At 41.7% G+C, this 26,090-nt stretch overlaps 1 protein-coding gene across 2 annotated transcripts in view; it reads left to right on the forward strand.

Annotated features, from left to right (window-relative positions):
- Positions 1-24,452, forward strand: part of LOC126354064 (acylcarnitine hydrolase-like) — a 194,603-nt gene extending 170,151 nt beyond the window's left edge. For both annotated transcript variants that reach the window (XM_050003431.1, XM_050003430.1), the window contains exons 6-10: positions 9,792-9,942; positions 14,516-14,697; positions 19,293-19,422; positions 21,718-21,850; positions 24,196-24,452. In XM_050003431.1, coding sequence (XP_049859388.1) covers positions 9,792-9,942; positions 14,516-14,697; positions 19,293-19,422; positions 21,718-21,850; positions 24,196-24,379 — 780 coding nt within the window. In that variant the 3' untranslated portion in view covers positions 24,380-24,452. The remainder of the gene's footprint in view (positions 1-9,791; positions 9,943-14,515; positions 14,698-19,292; positions 19,423-21,717; positions 21,851-24,195) is intronic.
- The last annotated feature ends 1,638 nt before the right edge of the window (positions 24,453-26,090 follow it).

The following is a 26,090-nucleotide window of genomic DNA, read 5'->3' on the forward strand; positions in this document are numbered from 1 at the left end:
ACTAAATGATCTTATCATCACTTCAAGGCCGAAATAGTAATATTCTTATAAGAAAAAAAGTGGCTGCCCTTATGCGAAAAACACAGATGGAGAAGGATAACTGCGAGATGTTATTTTGCCTGAACAAATTCGTGAAGGAAAATGATTTGGATGGGGGCACGTTTGATAGAACTGGCGTAGTACATTTCTAAAACCTTCAACAATTCGATGATAAATTTCCAGAACCTTCGTCTGATTACGACTGGATACACAACGCATTCGATACTGTCATAACAGAGCACTAGTCAGACTCTTGCCAACAGCAGAACATTAGGAGCCAATAGAAAGCTCGAGTGATAGAACATTTCGAAATGAATTTAAATCTAAATCTCTTGAAAATTACTGTGGTAAACTCGGAATGATTATCCCAGTTTAGCAAGAAGGGCAGTAGATGTGTTGTTACTCTCCTCGTCCACGTACTTGAGTGATTCTACATTTTCCGCTGTTGCATTAATTAAGACGAAATACTGTATTAGTCGCGACTGCAACTGGAAGCAGATCTGCGAGTTACTGTTTCAGAGATAGGTCAAAGAATGGATCAGCTTTCTTCACAAATTGAAGCACACGCATCCCACTAAACGTGTAGGCGTTAAGAAGTTTCACAATTTAGAACCGTGTTTATTTCTATTCACTTACTTCCTTTTTGGATGATCAGTTTAAATGTAACAGTTTTAAAATTGGCATTTAAATATTGATTATTATTCTGTCGCCATTTGCATCACGAGATCTTTCAAATATTAAACAGTTAAACAGTAAAACTGTAACTGACAAATTAGTGAAATAATTTGTAAAAAAATATTTAGTGAAACGCACATACCCGTACAGTTTCAGTAATTGCATACACATCCGTGGTTGTTTATACACTAGTTGTAATGTTAAAGTTCACCGCCTTTGAATGGTACCAATGTATGACAATTTTTTTTAAATCTTTAACTGTGATGTACTTCAAGGAGACCCTCTAATCCTGTCGTTATTATTGCTGCCGTAACTTAACTGAAGTAAATAGATACAATGGACAGTTTTTGTGCCAAGTACATACATCAAAAAAAGTTTTGCATCACCTCGGTTCCAATATTACCGGAACTTGTAAAGAAAATTGGAATAGAGGTCAACAGAAACATCATTTCCGCCCTTTTTATTGCTCATGAAAACCACGCAATGCATGTTGTACCACCATAGAGCGAACCTTCAGAGGTGGTGGTCCAGACTGCTGTACACACTGAAACGTCCCCTTTGAAAAATTATACAAGACTGTGCTTAAACAATATTTTTAGCGCAACTCAATCTGACTTTCAAAAATCCCTACGACGAATGGCCCTGACTAACATTAATCTACACCTTTCACAAATCACTTACCTCACCAAAAATCTTCGTTACTCGAACTACTGGAATACAGCGAGCGCCACTTGTGCTAGCTAAATAAAAGATTCAAACTACGGAAGGCACTAACTACTAATAGGTATAGTTAGCAAATAAAAGATTTTAATAGAGAACAAACAATGTATTTACGTTAATAGTCATAATATATATATCAGTTCATGACATCCATTCTTACACATTTCAAAACTCCGCCATCTCTCTCCCCACATCCACCACTGCTGGCGGCTCACCTCCAACTGCGCAACGCTACGCGCTCTTAGCATCCATCAGCCGCTGCCCAACACTACAATGGCAGACAACATAGCAAACCAGCCACAGACTGCACACGGCACAGCCAGTGATTTTCATACAGAGCGCTACGTGGCGGCGGCGTTACCAATAAAAAAAAACTAAACAGCCTACTTACAACACCAGTACCTCTAATACCCAGTAGCACGTCGTCTTGCATTGATGCATGCTCGTATTCGTCGTGGCATACTACCCACAAGTTCACATAACGGCGATTCGGCGTAGATCCCTCAGAGTGGTTGGTGGGTCACGCCGTCCATAAACAGCCCTTTTCAATCTATCCCAGGCATGTTCGATAGGGGTCATGTCTGGAGAACATGCTGGTCACTCTAGTCGAGCGATGTTATCCTGAATGAAGTCACTCACAAGATGTGCACGATGCTGGCGCTAATTGTCGTCCATGAAGACGAATGCCTCGCCAATATGCTGACGATTTGGTTGCACTATCGGTTGGAGGATGGCATTCACGTATTGTACAGCCGTTACGGCGCCTTCCACGATCACCAGCGGCGTACGCCGACCACACATAATGCCACTCGAAAACGGCAGGGAACCACCAAATCATCACCTTGCTGCCTTGCTGCACTCACAGGACAATGTGTCTAAGGCGTTCAGCCTGACCCGGTTGCCTCCAAACATGTCTCCGACGATTGTCTGGTTGAAGGCATATGCGACACTCATCAGTGAAGAGAACGTGATGCCAGTCCTGAGCGGTCCATTCGGCATGTTGCTGAAAGCATCTGTACCGCGCTACGTGGTGCCGTGGTTGCAAAAATGGACCTCTCCATGGACGTCGGGAGTGAAGTTGCGCATCATGCAGCCTATTGCGCACAGTTTGAGTCATAACACGGTGTCCTGTGGCTGCACGACAATCGTTATTCAACATGATGGCGTTGCTGTCAGGGTTCCTCCGAGCCATAAACTGTAGGTAGCGGTCATTCACTGTAGTAGTAGCCCTTGGGCGGCCGGAGGAAGGCATGTCATCGACAGTTCCTGTCTCTCTGTATCTCCTCCATGTCCGAAGAACATCGCTTTGATTCACTCCGTGACGCCTGGACACTTCCCTTGTTCCTGGCCCAAATTAACAATGCGGACGCGATCGAACCGCCGAACTGACCGTCTCGGCATGGTTGAACTACAGACAATACGAGCCGTATACGTCCTTCCTGGTGAAATGAGTGGAACTATCGGACACCCTCCGTCTCATAGGCGCTGCTCATGCATGGTTGTTTACATCTTTGGGAGGGTTTAGTGACATCTCTGAACAGTCGAAGGCACTGTGTCTGTGATACATTATCCACAGTCAACGTCCATCTCCAGGAGTTCTGGGAACCGGCGTCATGTAAAACTTTTTTTGTATGTACGAGGAGGGCGGGGGGAGTCGGCAAAATAATTTGTTTCAGGAGGGGGCGCGACGGTATATGAGCCTTTATTTGGTTAACCCTACGCAGATTTTCACAAACCCAGAAAAATGTTATGTAGGTACATGTAAAACAGTGTGCCCATAATAAGTGATTGAGATTTCAAAGAATAATTTATACATGTGCCTCCAACGACGGCCTCTTGCATGTGAACGAAAAAGTCTGTTTTATAGCAAACCATGAAGCAAAGATGTAAAACTAAGTGGAAACCCGAAAGCAAGTGATAATATAATTCGTTGACGTCAAAGTTTGCCATATGTGAATTTGAATGAATTCTAACAGGGCACTATAATTGGTATCTGAGGATAGGGTTTTTCCCGCGGTGATATTTTAGTTCGTACAGGCCGTGCATGTACTATACTGATACGCGTGGAGAACAAGAACTTAGAAGAGGATCGCATGTAGTGATGCTAGGTTACTGGAGAATGCGACATTAAAACAAATCGGTGTTAAGAGTATGTTGTGTCAAAGGTCGTAATGGTCTGTACAGCATCGTCCACAGCGTTGGTTCCTAACTAGAGAACTGACACGGGTGTCCACCAGTTTCCTCTGTGAAAACTTTCTGTGGTGAATTGTGTCTTTGAATTAGAAAGGGAATAACCGCTGAGGTCATCAGTCCCTAGACTTACACACTACTAAAATAAACTTATGTTAGGAACATCACATACACCTATGGTCGAGGGAGGACTCGAAAGTCCGGTGGGAGGGCCCGCGCAATCCGTGGCATGGCGCCGTAAACGGCGCGGCCACACACTGCGGCTTTCTGTGGTGAATTGTACGTGTTCTGATGTGCGACGGTTTAATCTGTTATTCTGCGCAACGGATTAATCTGAGATGTACCCTTTACCCTGTGGCTCCTGCAAGATGCAATTTCCACCCCCACACTACTACAGAAGTCAGACAGACGCTCCTAACGTTCTAAAGAGAAATGCGTGAAAAACTTTCAGCAATAAATATCTTCTGGAGTCGTCCGCTGTAAGGAAATGACACAAAAACTCACTAAATTTCTTACGTAACCAGTGGGATACCTGGGTACTAGAGTAGTGCTAGTTAGTGTAAGAAAAACATGAAATTAACGAAAGTTATTATTTATTTTGCATAAATCACAATGACACCTTTAGTTATGAATTGAAAAAGTTTTATCCTGGTTCTTTTCGGAATGTGACGTTACCTTTCACGGATAGGATTCGCTAATGAAATTTCTATACAAAGTTTAAGATGCTTGTTGCCTTGGAAGAATGGCTTAGAGGCGTGCCTACTCAACTTGAATAATTATCCTTTAGAATGTTGCTAGGTATGGTCGAGGCTGTCGCGTGTGAAATGCAGTGAAGTGTACTGTTGCGGAGGGAATATGGGGCTCTCAATAGCTGTAGTGCACAATACCGTAAGCTGCGATGACCGCTGTCTGCGCCACTCGCTGCTGACAAATAAGATAACTCTCGTTCTGTCTGGATTGACCTTCGCCAATCAAACTCTCCCTATGCCCTGATGAAGTCAAGGATTCCTATTCGCCCCTAGTCTAACTATTGGCATGGTACACCAGTCAGATATCCAGTCCACCGTGATGCCACTCAAAATTCGCTCGCAGGCATTTAACTATAACTTTGTCCGTTCACACCGCACAATAAGTGCATCCGCCAACACAGTGAACAACGCTTAATCGCAAGGACTCAATATAGAGTAGCACTTCAATTTGCTCTCGACAGAGGTGCTCTCCCAGTGAAGTACTGAGAAGAGACTTGTTCCTCGCTCTTTCGACTACACGTACGAGCGCGCACGCTCTCGTTACGTGTTCTCTCTCCAAGAGTGACAACGGAATGGCGCCTCTCCACGCCAGACGTGAAGGGGTATGTCTTTAGATCTCTTCCATTATTCCTTCAGCTCAAGGCGTCAGAAATATCGTTTGCCAATCAGCATTGCTCTTCTAAAACGGGAGAATGACGTTTCGTTTAAGGCGACCAATCTGGAAGCTTGTAGCTTTGGCGTTTGACGTTTGCTGCCTCCCTGTGAAAATCTCTGAAACTGCGTGCTATGTGTAAAGAATGCGTAGGCTGGCTGCTCCCACACAATGTAGCGGAATTTGCTTTTAAGCTGAACACATGGTTGTTCCCCCCCCCCCCCCCCCCTTCCACTCGGGCCCACGCTGTCCGCTACGGGTGGTCACTGGCCGACATGGGCTGGGTCGTCCTCTGAAGGGCCTGGCGTCCCGTTCTGCGGCCTCTCTCCCGAATTAAAAGCCTCTGTGACCGTCGTGTCTGGAATGTATATGTGCACGCCAGCCTCAAGTATCTCAACCACAGTGCGCTCACTTGTCAATTGCATATCGTTTACATGAATTCATATAACATTGACTTTATTATATCGAGTTTGGGTTCAAATGAAGCATCTTGATATGCGGAACATGGTTGTGAGAGCGGAACATGTAAGCAATGAAGGTCAGGAGACCGCGACGTCTTACAGTGTCACCAAGTCAGGCGATTGGTCTGGCATGGAAAATATGGCACACTTTTCGGATGATGATGGGCAGGAATGAGTTCATCACTGTTCTCCAGTTGTCATTGTTGATTGTGACCTTCCCAGGAACGTTTCCAGGTCCTCATTGATTCCATGCCACCACATTTTGAGCCTCTGACCTCAGTCTTCCGAGTGCCTCAAACCATACTTAATTCTTAAATTAAAAAATCATTATTATTTCCGTCTTAAATAGGAACATCGTGTTTTATTGTAGAATCAGAATCTACAGGAAAAAATACGTAACTTTCATATGGAACACTTTTGGCGTTGCGTCATACAGTAGATGGGGCTGTAATCGACTAACAACATAGGTGCGTTCCAAAACAGTATTATTTCGAAGAAATTCATTGGATGAAAAACATAATCAAAGACATGCCTGGCAAACGACTCAATGTTTTGCAATTTCATCCGTGTAGTTGTTTTGAAACATTCGTTCATTCATTATTTGACATGATCTCATGGCATGCATGTCGTCCCTTATTTGTTAAATACATTCCTTCATGACCCTACTGCGTTGTCAATTGGAAACCATACTATTGCTATAGAAGAGAAAACGGAAACGGTTTTTGTTTACGGAAAAAGTGGTAGGAAGATCGATAAAGCTGTAATCCTGCATACTTAACGTTTTCCAAACAGGGTGCGATCCACAGCTTCTTTTCGTCGGCATATTTGACAGTTCTCCACCAACGGAAGTGTATAAACACGAAAATGCAACCGCCGAAAAACAGTTGCTAGACAGAATAACGTAATTGCGTTATCAGCATCCTCCATATTATCACTCGTCAGTTTAGTTCGTGAATCGAGAAGTAGACTACTGTTTGCCGAATTTTGAAACTTAGAAAATTTCATCCGCTTCATATTTCCCTCCGTCAGGAATTTCCAGAACCGAGCAACATTTTGCCAGTAGTCGTTTAAACAAATAGAGAGACACCCCATCTGCTTTGCTCGAGTACTGTTCTCTGTCGAGTCGACTATCAGGGACCACGGTATGATTAATCGACACAACATGCACTATTGAAATGTGGGAAACCCACACTGGTTAAGGAGTAGCATTACTGTAATGGCCTAAAAGAAGCGTTTCCTTGGCAATTTTTCGGGCGTTTGAGTTATGCTGCGTGCCGATTTGAAAAATCATATTCCGAGAAATACGCGTTTGAAGTTTTTAAAATCTCACAGACATGAATAAACCAGAAATTCTACTTTTAGAAACCTCTTACCATTAATCTGCTATCCAAGACTTGCCTTTCTTACTGTTGTCACTGTAATCGGAATCACATCCACTAGTTTATCATAGAAAGTTCGAAATATCGATCGATGCCATTCCATGAAATTTACAATTCTGTTTAGTCCTACTCCAAGCAGGCGCATTCTAGGAGGATTCGACGGATGATATTATATGCCTTCCGTATAACTTACTACTTGGAATAACTACTTCTGGGCAGTTTGCACAAGCTATAATTACTGTTAACCCTAAGCCTCGAGGACTTAGTTCTTGCAACATGATGACTGCACTGCACATTTTACATTTCACGTGTTGAGAAATAACAGAGAAAACAGCAATAAAATTTATAACCCCATGGCTCAGTCCGTAATCGAAATCAAAATCCTGCCCACTGTCTTTCAGTTTCTTAGCAAGTCGCCGACTCTTTAAGAACTGCGCTCAGCCTCATAGCTATTCTTTGGACGCTTTAACGACATACTACGATACTTCATAGCTTTTCTAACTAATCACATGTTAACACTGGTCCCGCCGGACGAAATTTATAAGAATATTGAACATCATTTATTTTTCCGTTTTTTAATCCTGTGTATAGTTTGAGATATTTCGTTGCCTCAAGGTCAAAAAAATCATCCTTTGGAGCCAACGGAGATAAACTGCTTCTGGAATATCTTCAACACTAGTATTCAGCCAGGAAGTAGAAGAGTAGTGTATAAGACAACCTACTTTCCGTACAAGACCCAAACCAGTTTCATGCCTTAGCCTTAATTACACAGTGGTTTAATTTATTTAATACCACATGGTGAACCAGATGGTTAAAGTTTTGTTACACCACAGAAGTGTTTAATAACCACCTCCGAAACCCTCTGCAAGAGGAGCAGGCTGTTCGTAAAACCGAACTGCAAATCTGTCGAGAAATTGTGGGCAGAGACGTAAACAGCTATACCATTGTGAACTGCCCTTTCAGTATTTATTTTTAAAACATGGATAAAAAGATGTAAGTCTTTAGTTTTCATTCTGTTTTGTATACGTCTCCGCTGATCGGTAACACATGTAGCTGTTAAAATTTTACGCAAGTGAATAATATTCGCGCTTAGACAGGGTGTTACAAAAAGGTAGGGCCAAACTTTCAGGAAACATTCCTCACACACAAAGAAAGAAAATATATTATGTGGACATTTGTCCGGAAATGCTTACCTTCCATGTTACAGCTCATTTTATTACTTCTCTTCAAATCACATTAATCATGGAATGTAAACACACAGCAACAGAACGTACCAGCATGACTTCAAACACTTTGTTACAGGAAATGTTCAAAATTTCCTCCGTTAGCGAGGATACATGCATCCACCCACCGTCGCATAGAATCCCTGATGCGCTGATGCAGCCCTGGAGAATGGCGTATTGTATCACAGCCGTCCACAATATGAGCACGAAGAGTCTCTACATTTGGTACCGGGGTTGCGTAGAAAATGCCCCAATAAATGAAAGTCAAGAGGGTTGTGGTCAGGAGAGCGTGGAGGCCATGGAATTGGTCCGCCTCTACCAATCCATCGGTCACCGAATCTGTTGTTGAGAAGCGTACGAACACTTCGACTGAAATGTGCAGGAGCTCCATCGTGCATGAACCACATGTTGTGTCGTACTTGTAAAGGCACATGTTCTAGCAGCTCAGGTAGAGTATCCCGTATGAAATCATGATAACGTGCTCCATTGAGCGTTGGTGGAAGAACATGGAGCCCAATCAAGACATCACCGACAATGCGTGCCCAAACGTTCACAGAAAATCTGTGTTGATGACGTGATTGCACAATTGCGTGCGGATTCTCGTCAGCCCACACATGTTGATTGTGAAAATGTACAATTTGATGACGTTGGAATGAAGTCTCATCCGTAAAGAGAACATTTGCACTGAAATGAGGATTGACACATTGTTGGATGAACCATTCGAAGAAGTGTACCCGTGGAGGCCAATCAGCTGCTGATAGTGCGTGCACACGCTGTAGATGGTACAGAAACAACTGGTTCTCCCGTAGGTCTCTCCATACAGTAACGTGGTCAACGTTACCTTGTACAGCAGCAACTTCTCTGACGTGACATTAGGGCTATTGTCAACCGCACGAAGAATCGCCTCGTCCATTGCAGGTGTCCTCGTCGTTCTAGGTCTTCCCCAGTCGCGAGTCATAGGCTGGAAGTTCCGTGCTCCCTGAGACGCCGATCAATTGCTTCGAACGTCTTCCTGTCGGGACTCCTTCGTTCTGGAAAGCTGTCTCGATACAAAAGTACCTCGCCACGGCTATTGCCCCGTGCTAATCCATACATCAAATGGGCGTCTGCCAACTCCGCATTTGTAAACATTGCACTGACTGCAAAATCACGTTCGTGATGAACACTAACCTGTTGATGTTACGTACTGATGTGCTTGATGCTAGTACTGTAGAGCAATGAGTCGCATGTCAGCACAAGCACCGAAGTCAACTTACCTTCCTTCAATTGGGCCAACTGGCGGTGAATCGAGGAAGTACAGTACATACTGACGAAACTAAAATGAGCTCTAACAAGGAAATTAAGCGTTTCCGGACACATGTCCACATAAAATCTTTTCTTTATCTGTGTGTGAGGAATGTTTCCTGAAAGTTTAGCCATACCTTTCCGTAACACCCTGTATACGGTGCCCAATATTTACGATCCTGCAGGGTGTCCGATCATGGCTACATGAATCCTTGCAATTCCGACTTAAATTTTCCTTCAGTTTCCTTTCTGTTAGTACAGAGTTGCCCATCTTTTTCAGCTAGTTAACTTATATTCAGACCAGAAATTTTATTCTTTCAGTAAACATTATTTCATTTATTTCGAAATATTGAACATATCATACAAAATATTCGTTTAATGTCAAGTCACAAAATGGTTGTTGTCGTCTTCGATTTCAGGAAAAGCAGCTATTTTCATACAGTCTGTGGTGGCCCCACATCGAGCCAGACCTTGAGGGCGCACTGATTCCAGAGTCTCCAATCCAGAGGCTCAATGACGGTCGATTCCTCCAAGTTCCAATCTTTACCGGAGTCACGTCTGGTGAGCTGGGTTAGTATCAAGTTTTTATAAAGGTGATTATCTTATGCTCATTTCACATGGTGTCGGACTTCGTGTAGACTGAATACGTAATTAACGAAAAGAATACCACATCTTGGAACTGAAATGAACGAGGAAAGGCAGACTAGAGTTTAACGTTCTTTCAATGGCAAGTTTATTAGAAATGGAGCAAAAACTTTGATTCCATAAGGTGGCAATGTAATCGTCAGCGCCTTTGGAAAGAAATTAAAATAAACAGGGTATCTAGATCTGCAGTCTTCCAAGCAGCTCATGAAAGGAAAGCTTTTATTTAAAAATCTGTCGTCTAATATGAGGAAAAAAGTTTTCCGACACTTTGACACTCATCATGATTTTTTGCATCCTTGTTAATAATATTTTTATTAGCTTAATAATAAAATCCCTCTTCTCTCTTACCAATAGCGTTTTTACTATGCCAATATACATTTCGAGGCACATGTTCACCGTCCACTGATGGGATGTAATGACCTCAATGCGATGTCAACAACCTGTGAGAATTACAGAGCGTTCTTGATTTCAGTTTACGAAATTGTGATGGTGGAATATAACAACCAGAGAAGAATATATGTAGATTTTGGTAAAATTTTCTGTATACCACATCAAACGAAAATGTTTCGAAACTGGATTAACAAAAATAATAGAAAAAAGATAAAAGGCGGTTTCAGTTGCTCAGGTGTTCTACATAGTATCCCCCGACATGACTGAAATACACTTAACGATCATTCAGCCATGTGAAACGCTCAGAAAAGTGCTTTTTTGGAATGTTGGTCAACTCGCGCGTCTCATTAACTTAAATGTCGGTTATGTCGTCAAAGCGTTGATCCTTCATGTGAATATCTGCATTCGTTTTGTGGTAGGCTCTTATTGATAACAGCGCGTCTCCTCAACCGTGATGATTTTACGCAGAAAATAATTGTCCGCGTTTTGCATTTCAGTACAGTTGTGGCAGTCGTCCACGCGTCGTTGTTTCGTTCAGGAATCAAGATCCGCGGGACAAACTTTGCACACACTCTTTTCTTCAAAACGTTCTAAGGAAGGCCTTTAACACTTTAGTTGGAGGTGTTACTTCACTGTGATTTGTGACGCAACAACATTTGCACAATGCGACCACACGTCGACTACTTAGCATTGTCTGGTCCCAACTGACCGGTCGAGTGCACGTCTGTTTACAGTTGTTAACTCAAACTGCCCCCGTAATTACTACACTGACGTCGCTTATAAGCCAGGAAGAAACTCAGTCTAGGAACGTTTTCAGCAGATGAAGTACTTGTGAATCTTAGATGGAGTTCTACCGCTTCTGATAACCCACTCGGAATTTGCAGGTATAATTTAAAAACTAAAACTAAACTCCTCCCGAACAGACGATGAAGGTCCAACGGGAATGGCCGGCCGCCACGTCATCCTCAGCTCGTAGGCGTCACTTGATGTGGAGATGGAGGGGCATGTGGTCAGCACGCAGCTCTCCCGGACGTATGTGTGTTTCCGAGACCGGGAAGTATAATTTAAGTTTTAACAAAAATCTCTTCCGTAATTCTTAAATTATACAACAAATTCGTAAATAGAAATTAAGAACGTACTACACTGAGGAGACAAGTGTCGTGTCGGCTTATTCCAATACTCACTGGATGTTGTTGGGTCTTACCTAGAGTCTCTGATGTAATGTTACGAGGGTATCGTACGCGGTTTGGTCTGCACAGCTCTAACAATTCCCTGCTAAGATGCTCACAGTTTCTCCTAAGAGTGTCAAGGTGGCTATCTTCCTGGCCTAGTAACGTAGTTGAAATCCTTACGCATCCTGGCGGCGACACTTTCGCGTGATTAACGACGGCTGTTCGAATCAGAAAAGATTTTACTCTCACGTTTCTTGACGAATATTGTTGAGCAACAGAAAATTCTCAGATCCACAACTGCAGTTGATATATTTACCTCGTGATCGTTTGTCTAAGGTAGTAGGCCCACGTACCCATTTTATATCTGACGTGACCTTAAGTCTCTAAATAACAAACAAAATCATCGATTTTTGTTTATTTATTGTCGTTCAGTACAAAAACAAAGACATCACGCTCCACTTTTACATAGCATAGTCTGTGTCTCCACTATACTATCTAATAAAATCCAAGAATCAGAATCACTCAGCGTTCTAGGACAGTCCACCACAAGCTTCCACTCTCAGTGGAGATTGCCTCTGTTATTATGGTGGCTTGTTACAACATTCTCAAGACCACAGACAAGCCCTATGTCATAGTTACGATGGACGTATCAGTTTAATATCGCTACAATTTTCCGTGATTTTGAAGGCCAGTTTTCCGCACTATTCAGTGGATCCAAATAGTGTTCACGGAACCTCAAAGATTGTCATTTCGGTTTTCACGCAAATCATTTTTATAATATATTGATTGAACAGGGTTGATGTAGGGATAGAAAGCTTGAAAATATAAAGAACGAAAATCATTGCGAAATAAGTCAAATTAAAATCATTGAGAATATACAGGTTGCTGCTTTTATTATCGACGCGTTTGTACTGGAACATTTGTCATTTGGATAAAATACAATAATTGTATCGACGCACATCAACTATGATATTTCTTGCACTTCAGAATGCTTATCAAAGAAACTGTCTGAAAGTAAATTCAGAAGTCCTCTCACATCAGTCTTTGCAAGATTAGTTGGAATCAATCCCCCACAAAGCCTGTCATGTCAGTGTGAATAAGAGGTGGTTTTCACGTTCAATGCACATTAGTAAAGCTCGGGATGATTTCTAAAATACAGACCACGTATGAACAATTAAAGCACACGAATAAACCTAATAAAGCAAATACACGTAAAAAGATCAGTAGGGAAACAATTAGACATTTCAAGCAATTTTATGTACTCACTGAAAGTGTTTGTCTTCTTTCAGCAGAACCACTTTTATTACATAAAAATGAAGCTTATGGTGACCAGAGCGCTACTCTTCTGAATCACCCAATTAGAAATAGAACAAGGAGTCGCTGCCGATCTCCAGTTCATGAAAAGAGCGGAGAGTTCGATAGGGTTATACCACAACACGAATTTATATTAACCGTAAAACAAATAGTCGTCTGTCCATTCGGTTATCAGCATGTACAAATTGTCCCAAAAGTCCGTTAGCATTTGAAAATGTAGTAATTCACGGAATAATGTTGACAGAAAGGTAAAACTTGACACACAGGACTGAAGCGACAGGCTTCATTGAAACCAAAATCGGTGCAAAAACCGGACAACAGATGGCGCTGGGCCGCAACACGTCAGGGAAGCCACATGAGAGTGCGAGGTATGTCGATAGGATACAGAGTAGCATCATCCATAGCCTGGCTGATAAAACAACTGCTGGAAGGTACGACATCCATGCAGGATGGCGCTCCACCCCAGATTGCTACACGTGCGAAAGATCTCTCGCGCACTTCGTTTGCTGAGGATCGCGTTTGAGCCGTCACTTCCTTCCCAGTTCCCCAGAGCTCAATTTGTATGATTACTGATCGTCGGGTCAGCTGAAGTCGCGTGTCTATCGCGATCGTCAGACTTCATTAGGGGATGATAAAAGAAAACACCCGACCCCAATTTCTTACCGTACCCACTGATGTATTATACAGTGCTTATAATCGCTCTTTCCAATTAGCAAGCTGTTAATATTTGTTGTCGTGAAAGTCAAAAGAGAGAAAGGGCGATTATAATGATGAGATGATCGACGAAAGTCTGCGAATCATGTATTGTAGGCCTCTGTTTCCGATACGATAAAGCGTCAATCGTGAAATTGTAGTTGTAATTAACTAAATTTGTACTGCAAACGACGAGTGAGAACCAACAGAAAAACTAAGTTTGTCATTATTTCTTTGTTTGCCTAGGAGCCACTAGAGTGATTCTGTACTCAAGTAGCGTGGTTTACTCGGTTTATTTCTCCGTCTCTCTCGTCTTCGAACTGAAACAAAACAATGCCGTCATCTGAACGGGAATACAGATTGTAGTAACAGTGCTGTTAACTACACTGTGTTTCTATGCAGTGCTACGTTACCGAGCATAGCGTGAGACGGCGTCGCATAAAAAATCATCGCTATTATTTTAAAATATTCTGTAGCCCATTTTTGACATCTAATGTTGGGGAGAAATTTTCTTGTGCCTCAAAGCTTCCTTTGGTGTATGAAGTTTAGCCATTTGCTGTGAGGATATGCGAAAAATACTGTCTAGGAATTCTCGGTGGAAATTATTGGCTTCGTTAGATGTGACTCAAAGTGGCACGGAAGTTCACAATGCGTGAAATGTTCTTTTCACTTCTACATCGGATAAACATTTTATAATCCTATTAATATAGTAATTTATGAAAATATATGAAAATCCGTCCGTTAAAAGATTGAAAACAATGATCTTTCTCGTTCGCAATATGCTACCACGTTCAATAACGTACACATGTTAAAACTTAGAGTATCGTTAAATACTATGACACTGACAGTAGTAGACAATGCAGCGTAGATGTCGGTTACCAGTGACAGTACTATGACGACCAAGGAAATAACTCTATTTTTGTTCGCAGGTGCTGGAATATTAGCCAGTCCAGACACAATCAGCACTCTGAACAACAGGTTCGTTGAAGCTGTAGGACCAACTTTACATCTGCCAACTGTGGAACAACAACAGGAGGCAGCTGCCAAACTAAGGGAATTCTACTTCGGCGACGGAATCATCTCTACAGACAACCCGCAGCCCCTTGTTGATGTGAGTGCATCGTGAAATATCCTCCTACGGCAGACATTTCTTGCTGCGTACTACAACTCTTTCAATTATTTCCCTCACATTATCAACGTAGAAGCACTTTTAATACTGTTGAGTTAAGAAGAAAAGCATCCAAGAAACGCCGTACTCGCCCAAGAGCAATTTAATGTCAGCCCTCGTCTCAAGCTAGAAAGATTAACTTTCTCTAGTTGCCGTAAACAGCTTCGTATGAATGTCGCCATTATTTCTTAAACAAACACTATCTATTCACTCCCCAGCCATCTCTTAATTCCCTCCCCGATGACTCGATGAGACTTTGACTTGTTCAGCTTCTCATCTTTTAATTTTTTGTAAATGCAATACAGTAAATTAGCGCAACCTGTCTTGTTATATATTTAAAAAAACTAGATGAGATTTCGTAAATTGTGATTAGAATAACTTTTTGAGTGACAGATTGCTGTCCAAAGTGCCCACGAAATAGGCAGCACTGCGATCACGTGGAGTTTGAGAAATAACTAAACTGCTTGACAGTAGCTAAGGACCAAATGCCAGTTGCTACAGAGCGACCAAAAATTGCTACGGAATTGATAATATAAGAAATTATAGAGGGCGGGAGGTGCTAACTGCAGCGAAACCTGTGCTCGAACGCTCGGGATGCATTCGGCAATTCAAGCAATACGGTATTTGACGAAGGTTGTTGTGGAACCGATTAGTACGATATCCTGTGTGATACGGCAACATGTCTGTAAGACGTCATTTGAGTGCTTACAATCGTGGACAAGCAGTTGGACGGCTAGAAACTGATCAAAGGGACACTACTATCGCCACAGTAATGAGTGTGTTCAAAAGTGGCATCTCGCAATTCCAGAAGGCCGATGAAGGTGGAAATGCTCCGCGAAAGTACATCGGTGGTCGTAGAGGGCCCATTACACCGCAAGAGGATCGATATGTAGCCCAATAGCGAAAAGGAACAGATATCTCACTCTTTTGAAATTGAAATTTGTGGTAAGTTCCTATGGGACTAAACTGCTGAGGTCATCAGTCCCTAGGCTGACACACTACTTAATCTAACTTAAACTAACTTACGCTAAGTACAACACACACACCAATGCCCGAGGGAGGACTCGAACCTCCGACGGGGGGAGCCGCGCGAACCGTGTCAAGGTGCCGAGACCACGCGGACGTCCGGCGCGGCTACCTCACTCTTGGACAGATCGCTGCAGACCTAGCAACGGCTACTGGTACACGTGTGTCTGTCAGAACCATTTTACTGCGATTAGATCAGGCTGGTTTGTATGCTCGGAAGCCTGTTAAATGACTCCTACTTCAACATGCCCTCGTCGAGAAGGATTGCGTTGATTAGGGAGAAGGTTGGTTGAGGTCAACAACAGTAGTACAGAGTGATGTTCTCCAAAGAATCCTGCTTCACTTAGGAAGTGATTCTGGTCATCAGTTAGTGTGGAGAGAGAGGGGAACGTTACACACCACTGAATCTTCATGAACGTCATAGGTATGGCCAAGGCGCTATGGTGTGGGCAGGTATTATGCACAATCGCTGAACACTGCTGCATGTCTTCGCGCGAGGTCCTGTTACAGCGCTGTGGCGTTGCAGGGAGATTATTCTAAATCATGGCCGTATGTTTGAAGGGTGGTACGTCCCGATGTTCTGTTTATGGACGACAATGCCCGCCCACACAGGACCGCTGAGGTGTCGGGCACACTGGAAAGTGAAGATACTGAAAGTATAAAATAGCCTACGTACTCCCCGAACCTAGACTTTATGGAACTTGCCTGGAACGCTCTTGGTAGATGTGTTTCTCAACGAACGCCCTTTTCCCAAACCGTCCAAGAACTGACGGAGGAAAGAACTCCTTTACAGTTTGGTAGCCTGCATGAATAACAGATGCAAAATGTACTTTAACGACTGATAAGTGCATATTTCTTACTGAAAGTCTGATATCGACGTTCATGTTGGGAGCTTGTCCTGTGCCAAAAATGAACCTTATTTATGTCTGTTATCCTACTTTTCCAAGAGGTGAAATATGTATCATTTTTGTTATAAGTATAACGCTTCTCCTCTTACGTACGTACCGTCTTCCATGTCGTCCGTCATTGCCTGTGATTATCCTGGTCCAACAATGTCTCTTCTCCACCTGGCGGCTGGCCGCTACCTTTCCACTCAATGAAACGTTGAAGTTATTTTAATCGAGGTGTAGAACAGTGTTCTGTTTTCCACTACCAGTCTAGCTTTCTAAGATTAGTTTCTTAGGTTACTGGGAGCAAACCACTTACTTTCAACAACTCATAAAAGCATCGCACCTATCACCTTCAGTGTTACAGTAGGCATCGTTTATTCTAGGAAACGTACCTGTTCTTCACAGGGACTTTCCTGAAATTTGCCTGCGGTTGTGTATGGAAATCCCAGGCAACCTAAACCTAGACTCACCAACAGAAATTTGAACCAGGGTCCACCTGAATACGATTTTAGTGTCTTAATCACAGTATTCTTCGATCAGTTGTGAACAGTGTAACCTCCCAACAGAAAAATTCCGGAAGCTCCCTACAGTAAAAAAATAATTATTTATATCATTCACATTCAGTGTAACCTCGCAACACATAAATTCCGTACATACCAATAAAACAATGTGATTAACCTCCTAATAAAAAAAATGGTTCAAATGGCTCTGAGCACTATGGGACTTAACATATGTGGTCATCAGTCCCCTAGAACTTAGAACTACTTAAGCCTAACTAACCTAAGGACATCACACATATCCATGCCCGAGGCAGGATTCGAACCTGCGACTGTAGCAGTAGCGCAGTTCCGGACTGAGCGCCTAGAACCGCGAGACCACCGCGGCCGGCTCCTAATAAAAAATCTGACTCATATACAACCTTTCAATAATTGACTGACTGTGAATCTAAACTGGTAAATTTGGACGTCAGCAGTGCTGCGTCATGGCCCTGAAAGATGATACTGAATAAAGTGAAAATTCTTACCTCAATTAAGTCGCCGGATAACGCATATGTATCTGCTCCTATAAGAAATTTTTCTGGCACAGCCCAGTGCAATGCTGGCCGATAGCATTGTCATGTATAAAAGGAAACAACTGATTTTTCTTTACAATAATCGGGATGACCATGGATTGAAGAAATTAGTAAATTCTTTAAATTAAGATGAATGATTGTCAAAAGTTAATTTTTATGAAAAAGATTATTATTAAGAGATTTTTTTAACATTTACATGGGACTTGATATAACAATATATGCGCGAGTTTGCTTTCACGTTATATTATATAGCTCAGGCTCCGCCATCGCTCCCCACGACCGGCCCAGCCAACTCCACCCACGACAGGTCGCTACTACTTACTCCTACTGACAGACACTGCTCTTACTGCATACAACACTGCTCTCTGGTCTGAGATTCTCTTATAGCTTACATATCGCAGGCAGCGCGTGGGCAATCAATCGAAATTACATCTGCTCGAGTGCGCTAGCAACAAATTCCTTAGTCATGGACCTCTTACAACAGTATAGCTTTAAGCTCGATTCAAAATAGGATTGTTTTCCTTATTTGTATGATAATACTGGTTTCTCTTTAAAGTTAGGATCAACTGAAAAAAAAAAATTAAAGAAGTCTATGACGGTAGTGGACGAAAGCTATTTACCGGGCTTGGTTCCCCACATAAGCCGCGTTGTGTCCTAAAATGTCGAAAAGAATGAGTTCTGCTTAAACTCTCAGATTCAAAATGTGGCAGTGTCCATTTCGATACTCAACTTCGAACCCATCCAAAGGTACGTGGGTGATTATCGTCTTTAATTACGGTCTGAGAAGTGAAGAATAGTCCACACGTCTTCATAACATTCAGCATATCATTACTGTTCATAGAAATCTCAATCTACCAGCTCCTTTAATTGCGTACGAGACGTAATTTAATTTTTCTTCCTACTGATAACTCTTTAAAATATATTTACTCGTTTGTAGGCCCCGTGTTCATAATCAACTGTCGGAAATGTTAACGATACAATCCGTTTACTCTTCTCGCAACGTAGAATGAACAAATCTACCAGCTGCATTGCTACAGCCTTTTACATGAACCATTCGAGTAAATATCGTGCGCCCTAAACATCCATCCAGGGTGTTATTTAGCTCCTATTAACTGAAATATTAGCATACTCGTTTCCGTCACCACTTTTTACCAGTACTTTCATCTCTTCACTTCACAGATGATAACCACAACGCTAAACTTTATTTCAACCTTTCGCGTTACAACTGACTGTTCATATTCACCGGCTCAGAAGGCATCTCGGGTGCTGTAACCTTTTGTCGATGCTACATTTTAATATGGTCTTTTACTATAAACCTAGCCTTACTCACTTCTTTCTTGTGCAGCGGCTATGCACAACTCAGGCTTTCTTCCAGCGCTTGAATGTTCTGTCTTACAACTAACAATCGCAGCTCCACAATTACCTTACCAGTTATACAGTAGATAAAGAGCTAACAAAAGCAGCGTGCTGCATCTGACACTGTAAAAACACACCACAGTTCATTTGTAATGTTACACATTTTAATAACATATTTTATTTTCATTAAACAGTTCAATAACGACATGGGTATGTTTGCGACAACAGACGCTCTCGTCAGGAAAGTCACTGAAATCACTGATCTCCCGGTTTTCTACTACGAGTTTGACTACCACGTGGACAGCGTCAACTCTTCACAATGGGGTAAGTTAAAAGTATGATACAATACGCCGTTAAAATGATTAGTAACAAAATCAGAAACTATCATCAGACACTGCCATGAATATTACCATAGCTGCTTCTTCATTCTCCCATTGCTCAAATTCTGAATAAGAATTGTGGAGTACGCCGGCTGAAAACTTCCCAAATAAGGATACTATGTTACTGCTGTTCAGTTGATTATCTGTGTCAGTGAGTGACAACAAATATGACAGAAGCAACAAGAAACACAAAAATATTTTCTCCTGCCAGTGTAACAGTACTCTGTCCTGCTGCTTTTGATCACGTTTTGCAGATGTTAAGTGACTGAAATAGCCTTCAAACGAAACAGTACGTGTTTCATTAATAAAACTGATGTCATAATTCGGCAGCTGTAAACTTATAAATAATAAAATAACTTGCTTTTTCCGGAAAATTCACCTCTGTATATTTATTCTTTGTTGATATATTTTGAGTGGTCTGTCTCTCTACATAACATAAATGTAAAAGCATTAGAAACAAACAAATTTTTGTGCTCGTTGGTACTAACTGAGGAAAATATTAGGTTTCTTGAGGAGATTGAGAAGATGCGCCTACCCCGGGAACTTACTTTGTTCTCTGGTGCCTTCTGTCACCAACCTGCACCGTTTTAAGAAAAAAGAATCTCAAGGAGAACAGAACTGAAGGGTCCAGGGAAAAAAGAGCTAAGTCCATTATTTAAACTTTTGACTTTTCACCAGTACATGAAAGTGTGGAATAGATCGAGTATTTACTAATATAATGAGGAAACATGTTAATTCATACTGCAAATATGCTTTGAAAAGAAGTTGTACAGGGAAAGAACGAGCTCAGTCCACGTCAAAATAAGTAATTGTTTAGGCTGTGAGCCCTGACAAACAGATATTATTGTAATACTGCGCGTTATTGGCACTACAAGCTTTTGTGTGCAGGTCTTTATATAAGGGACGATCAAAAAATTTGAGGGCGTAGCTGCAACTTATGTACAGCATAGGCGACTCCGATGCAGGTATAAAACCATCGACATATAGGCAAGGGATTAGTGTGGCTTTCGTGTCTTTCCGACGTGCGTGCGATAAATGCGGAAACGAGAACTATGGCTACGTTATTAGCCAATTCGTTCAAACAGGACCAGCACTTTTTATTCTTATCTTGGCTGCCGAAGGACGAAAACCGGCAGACAGACACCCATAGGAGACTGAAGAATATTTATGAGGCAACATGTCTGTCGAAAACCAGCTTCGTGAAATGGAGTGCCAAGTTCTGTGCTGGTAGCGATTTGACTCAAGACGCTGGCCAATCTGGAGTTAGGCTAACTCAAATGGGAGACGCTCGAGCACCCGCATTTAGTGTTAATCTCTCCCCTTGCAATTATCTCGCCTTCGGTCCCTTAAAACAGACCTTAAAGTTTCGAAGATTCCTGTCAGACGAGGACGTGCAACAGGCAGTTACAGACTTCTTCATGCATCAGGAGACGGGACTTTACCACAGGGGCATATTCAAGCCGGCGCTTCGGTGGGATGATTACCTCTACGCTTACGGCGATTTTGTCTGACTGGCATACCGATTCTGGACTGTACTGCCTCCTAAAGGATACTTTTGATTGTAAATTATATATTACACTAAAGATTCTGCATTTTTGTGACACTATTGAATACAGAAAGTGAGCCATTGAATAATGCCTTTAGTGAAAGCACAGAAGAAGATCATCAACCAACGAAGAAAAGAGCACGGCCCTAATCTTAGGTAATAAAAAGATTAAATTAATTTCTCATGAGGTGGGAGAAAACTGCAATTGTAGGTTGCAGTGTTTTGACAGCGTGCCTGAAAATACAAAACAAAGTATTGAACTCAATGGAATCTAGATTTGCAGAATGCTTCTTTATGTGATCTCATTTCCCTACTTCCAATACAGCGTAGAAGGCCTAGAAAAGATGAATGGGAAGCTAGATTTAGCAATACAACCGTTTCGTCCATACTGCCACCTCTCAAAACATGGAACGCTCATTTTAAAAACCCGTATAGATGCAGAATTAGTGTTGATTCCGCACTGATACCTTGTTTTCAAATCCGTGTGGGCCTAGGAACAGCTTTAAACTTGCAACCTGATAAAAAGACGATGTTAATCACTGCTAAACTTTTTACTATTTATATCCATCTCAGTTTGAACAAATATACTTGACAAGCATCACTGGTACCAGAAGCCAATGATCATATTTTAAACATGTATTTCTACTACTCACTTTATATCTGCAAGGAATTTTAATTCCTATGCTGTTTCAGGTGCCCCGCACTCCAGTGATTTGCCTTTCCTTTTCGTAAGGAAGGATACGGTATACAACTTGGATCCCAACTCTGACGAAGACAAAGTGCGCAGAAATTTACTACGCTACTATACTAACTTCGTCAAGTATGGGTAAGTAACTGTTACTTGTGAAATGGTCACATATTTATCAGGCATCGTCGTCGATACACAAAACACACTCACATGTCAGACAAAAAAAAAAAGCGTTGAACAACAAAGGACTTACGCGAAAGGAACGGAAGGTGGTAGTCGTGATGTACACGTACAGACGAAAAAGTGACTACAATTCCAGAAAAATTGGATAATTTTTTCAGGAGAAAGAGCTTCACAAATTGAGCATAACGCGTTGGTCCGTCTCTGGCCCTTATGGAAGCAGTTATTCGAACTGGTATTGATTGTTAGAATTGTTTAATGACCTCTTGAGGGGTATCATGCCAAATTCTAATTAACTGGCTCGTTAGAGATTCAAAATCTCAAGCTTGTTGGAGGGCCCTGTCCATAAATCTCCAAACGTTCGCAATATGGGAGAGATTCAGCAAACTTGTTGGCCAAGGCATGTTTTCGCAAGCACGAAGACAAACATTAATAACTCTAGTTGTTTGCGGGCGGGTATCATTGTGTTGAAATGTAGGCCCATGATGACTTACCACGAAGGGCGGCAAAGCGGAGGGGGTGGTAGAATATCGTAGACGTACCGCTCTGTTGTTAGGGTGTTCTGGTTGTTGGGCCGTATGTGGGGCGACAGACAGGTTGGTATCCACCGCTGTCTGGGGCGTCTCCAGACAGATCTTCACTGGTCATCGGGGCACAATTCGAAAAGAGAGCATCACTGAGTCAGCCTTGCTCCAATGAGATTCCAGGCTGAGATGCACCAGAGAGTGGAGGGATACCAACCTGAGTGTTGCCTGCCATACAGCCCGAAAACCAGAAGTGGTGGTCTGGAGTGCTACTTCTTTTCGGTGCAGGACTCCTATGGTTGTCATCCGCAGCACCCCTCCAGCACAGCAGTACGTCGACGATATTCTACGCCCCGTTTTGTTGCCCTTCATGCAAGTCATTCTGGGTTTACGTTTCAGCCACACACGGCGAGAGTTTCTACAGCTTGTCTTCATGCTGGCCTTGTCTTGGCCTGCAAGGTTGCCAGGTCTCTCACCAAATCGACAGCGTTTGGAGCATTATGTAAAGGGCCCTCCAACCAACTATAGATTTTGAGGTTAAACGCGCCTATTGGACGGAGTTTGGCACGATATTCCTTAGGACCACATCCAACAGTTCTATCAATCAATGCCAAGCCGAAAAACTGCTAGCATAAGGGGCAGAGGCGGACCAACGCGTTATTAACTTGCTCGATTTGTGAAAGTGTTTCTCCTGGATAAATAATCCAATATTTTTTAAACTGTAATCATTTGTTTGCCTGGCATACACGTTTAACCACGAAGGAGGCACAGTAATTCTTGCATATGTTCTTGTTCGGCACACAACACAGAACTGTTTGACGAAACGTAGATCTTGCTGTTTATGTTTAATCAATCAAAACTAAGAATTAAGAAGGATGGTATGCTTCTGTTACAAAGGAGACAACCAAAACATACGATAAATAACGTGTTATTTTATCAATGATTGATGTCTTAGAACTTAATAATTGCGTGCAGTCTCCCTCAGAAATCTCTAAAGCAATAATATCTTCTACGTATTTACTGTTAGAACTTTATATATTAGCACAGATTGTATTTATGAATTAAAGCAATTACTCAAAATCTACTCTTCACGTTCTTCTTCGGGGTGGTAATGGATGCTATAAATAAAGAATGAAATTCTGAAACCACTCTACGATTTGTTTTGAAGCTGTTTAGTCTGTTCACATAAACATCTGTGGTATCATACTGAGAAAGCAGATTTTCTCTCGAAGTGACCTGTCAGCGAAGAGGTTTCTTTCAAATACGAAAATTAATAATACATATCGACAGTAAATATTACGGACGAAACACTCAAAATCCGACAGCCACCGCCTGCGTCCAGCAATAAACTATGAGTCATCTTCTTTATGCTGCAATACACGAATAAAATTCTTCCTATGTGATAAAGTTGTATAACAGTCGTTCTTTCATTTTAGCTTAACCACGAGACTGAAATTGGCTATGAAAATCAGGTAAATAATGTATCAGTTCTAGAGGCTGTTGGCGAAAAAACTCAAGGCGGAATCATTGGGAGGTATACATAGTGATGGGGGAGGTAGGGACGTCAACTGCACGCATGTTCATCAGCTGCTACCATATAAAAGGCGAAAAACAATTATTTCTATACCCGAACGAGTGTGTTTATTAGTTTCTAAATTTAAATGATACCGAAATCACGAGGCTTCATTTTAAATTACAGACTGTGGCTATGAATTTCCAGTCCAATCTGCCTACCTTGTCATCGGTATTGATCACAAAAAAATTCACGTTTTCTTACAGAAACCCTACTCCAGAAGCTGATCCCGTGGTCTGGGAGCCCTACAACAACTCCACTCGCAGCTATATGCTCATGCAGGCCACCTTCACACTTTCGCATGACAAGGATGCGGAACGCATGGACTTCTGGGAAGAAAATGTGCCGCTGCTACCTTATGCGAATATCTACTCCAAACGCAACGTGTAACACAGGACCAACATATTCTATGTATGAAACTGGAACAATTACAACTTGTAAATAAATAAATAGGTAAAAAGCGGTGTAGCATTGTTGACTGAAACTCCCCAAAGAATACTTCAGCTGTCTGATTGAAAAGGATTTTCGCTTTTCCGCTTTGTGGAGAGTGAGTAATGCGCCATGGCTGTACCTCTCCCGTGTGGATGAATGTGAAGTGTGTTCGAGGAATGAAATGTTTTGTTTCCTTGCAAGACAATGAAAGCAGAAGGTAAAGCTCAGTTCACACACAGCCGACCCACGGCTTCATCCTCCAGAATAGCAGCAAGTAATTGGCAGAGTTTAACGTTACCATCCGAAGGACGAGTGACCATCAAAAATGTCAGATTTCCTTTCGTCCATCCATAACTAAACAAAAAGTAAGCGTTGACGTTTAGAATGTGAGTCAATGCCTGTATAATACTGCCATGCGAACTGTAGCTGTCCTGGGCGATGGGTGTAAATTGTAATGTAGTATGCTTTTACCTAAATAATAGAAACCTCTGTCTCTATGTTGCCACGTATAACTCTCTTGCTAAATTTAGTTTGGTTTTCAAATAAAGTACACTATGGGAGAATAGGCCTGTTAATAAGAAAAGCTAATCAATAGATTTGCCCTTTTACGGGATTTGACCGCGAATTGTGTCTAATGGATAAGTAGATCAAATTATTCAATTCCTTTCCTAAGATATTACCCAATACTTAGATAGAAACGCAGTATAAATAGTATTATATTAAAGCTAGGACAACTCAGTTCCAAGTAATTTAGTACTTTAAGATATGTACTAACGGTCGCCAGCCTATCCAAGCAATAGAAAAGAAGAAGTATTAATTTTGCCTACTTTCTTGCTACTGTTTGAGTTGCATCGTCAAATAAATATTACTTCACGCAAACCATTTACTACACACTTATACATTACCGTTATTTAAAATGAGAAAAAGCCCAGCAGATAACTTCAAGGAAGCTAAAAATTTCGGCCAGGGGGACCTTTAGAAACAATACTTACCATAATCAACAAACTTAAATACTAAAATACTTAGCTGCTAAAGCACACACTTTTTATACTGAACATTTCACTTCAATAAAACATCTTTCTTACTGGAATTTACTTTCAAAAGCTATTATTCTTTGAACTAACTCTGTATATTCATTTAGTAGCTTCTAGTGACTTTGCTTCACTCAGACTGAATTTTACGTAAGCAAACTTTTACTATAACACTTTGCAATAGTTAAGAAAACTTTCCCATTATTTACACAAAAACATTTTAAATGGAGCCTCTTTATATTGACTTGGCACTTCATAAGTCTGTAAAACAGGATACTCGGATTAATTACACACCAGTCAGGAGCCCTATATAGGTGTATGATTAAGATGAAACAATAGGGTAACCAGTTTCTTTAAAGTTCAAGACTGATTATACGGACTTTAAGTTATTGGTTCACGCTATACAAAAGTAGAATACAAAAAAATTATCTGGTGGCTGTAGGCTTGAGTGGCGAACAGTTATAGCGGCTACACTCACACAGTACGGCCTGCAATTATCTTGCTGTATGGGTTCAATTTCTCTTCTTGGCGTCGTTCAATTTTACATACAGTACTCCAGCAACTCGCAGCTATGCCGTGAGCCGTTTGCAGTCTTCATCCAAGGTATTTTTGTGTAGATTTTCAGGCAAAGCTTCAAC

The sequence above is a fragment of the Schistocerca gregaria genome, chromosome 3 (assembly GCF_023897955.1).
Source record: "Schistocerca gregaria isolate iqSchGreg1 chromosome 3, iqSchGreg1.2, whole genome shotgun sequence".
In the NCBI taxonomy this organism is placed as follows: Eukaryota; Metazoa; Arthropoda; class Insecta; order Orthoptera; family Acrididae; genus Schistocerca; species Schistocerca gregaria.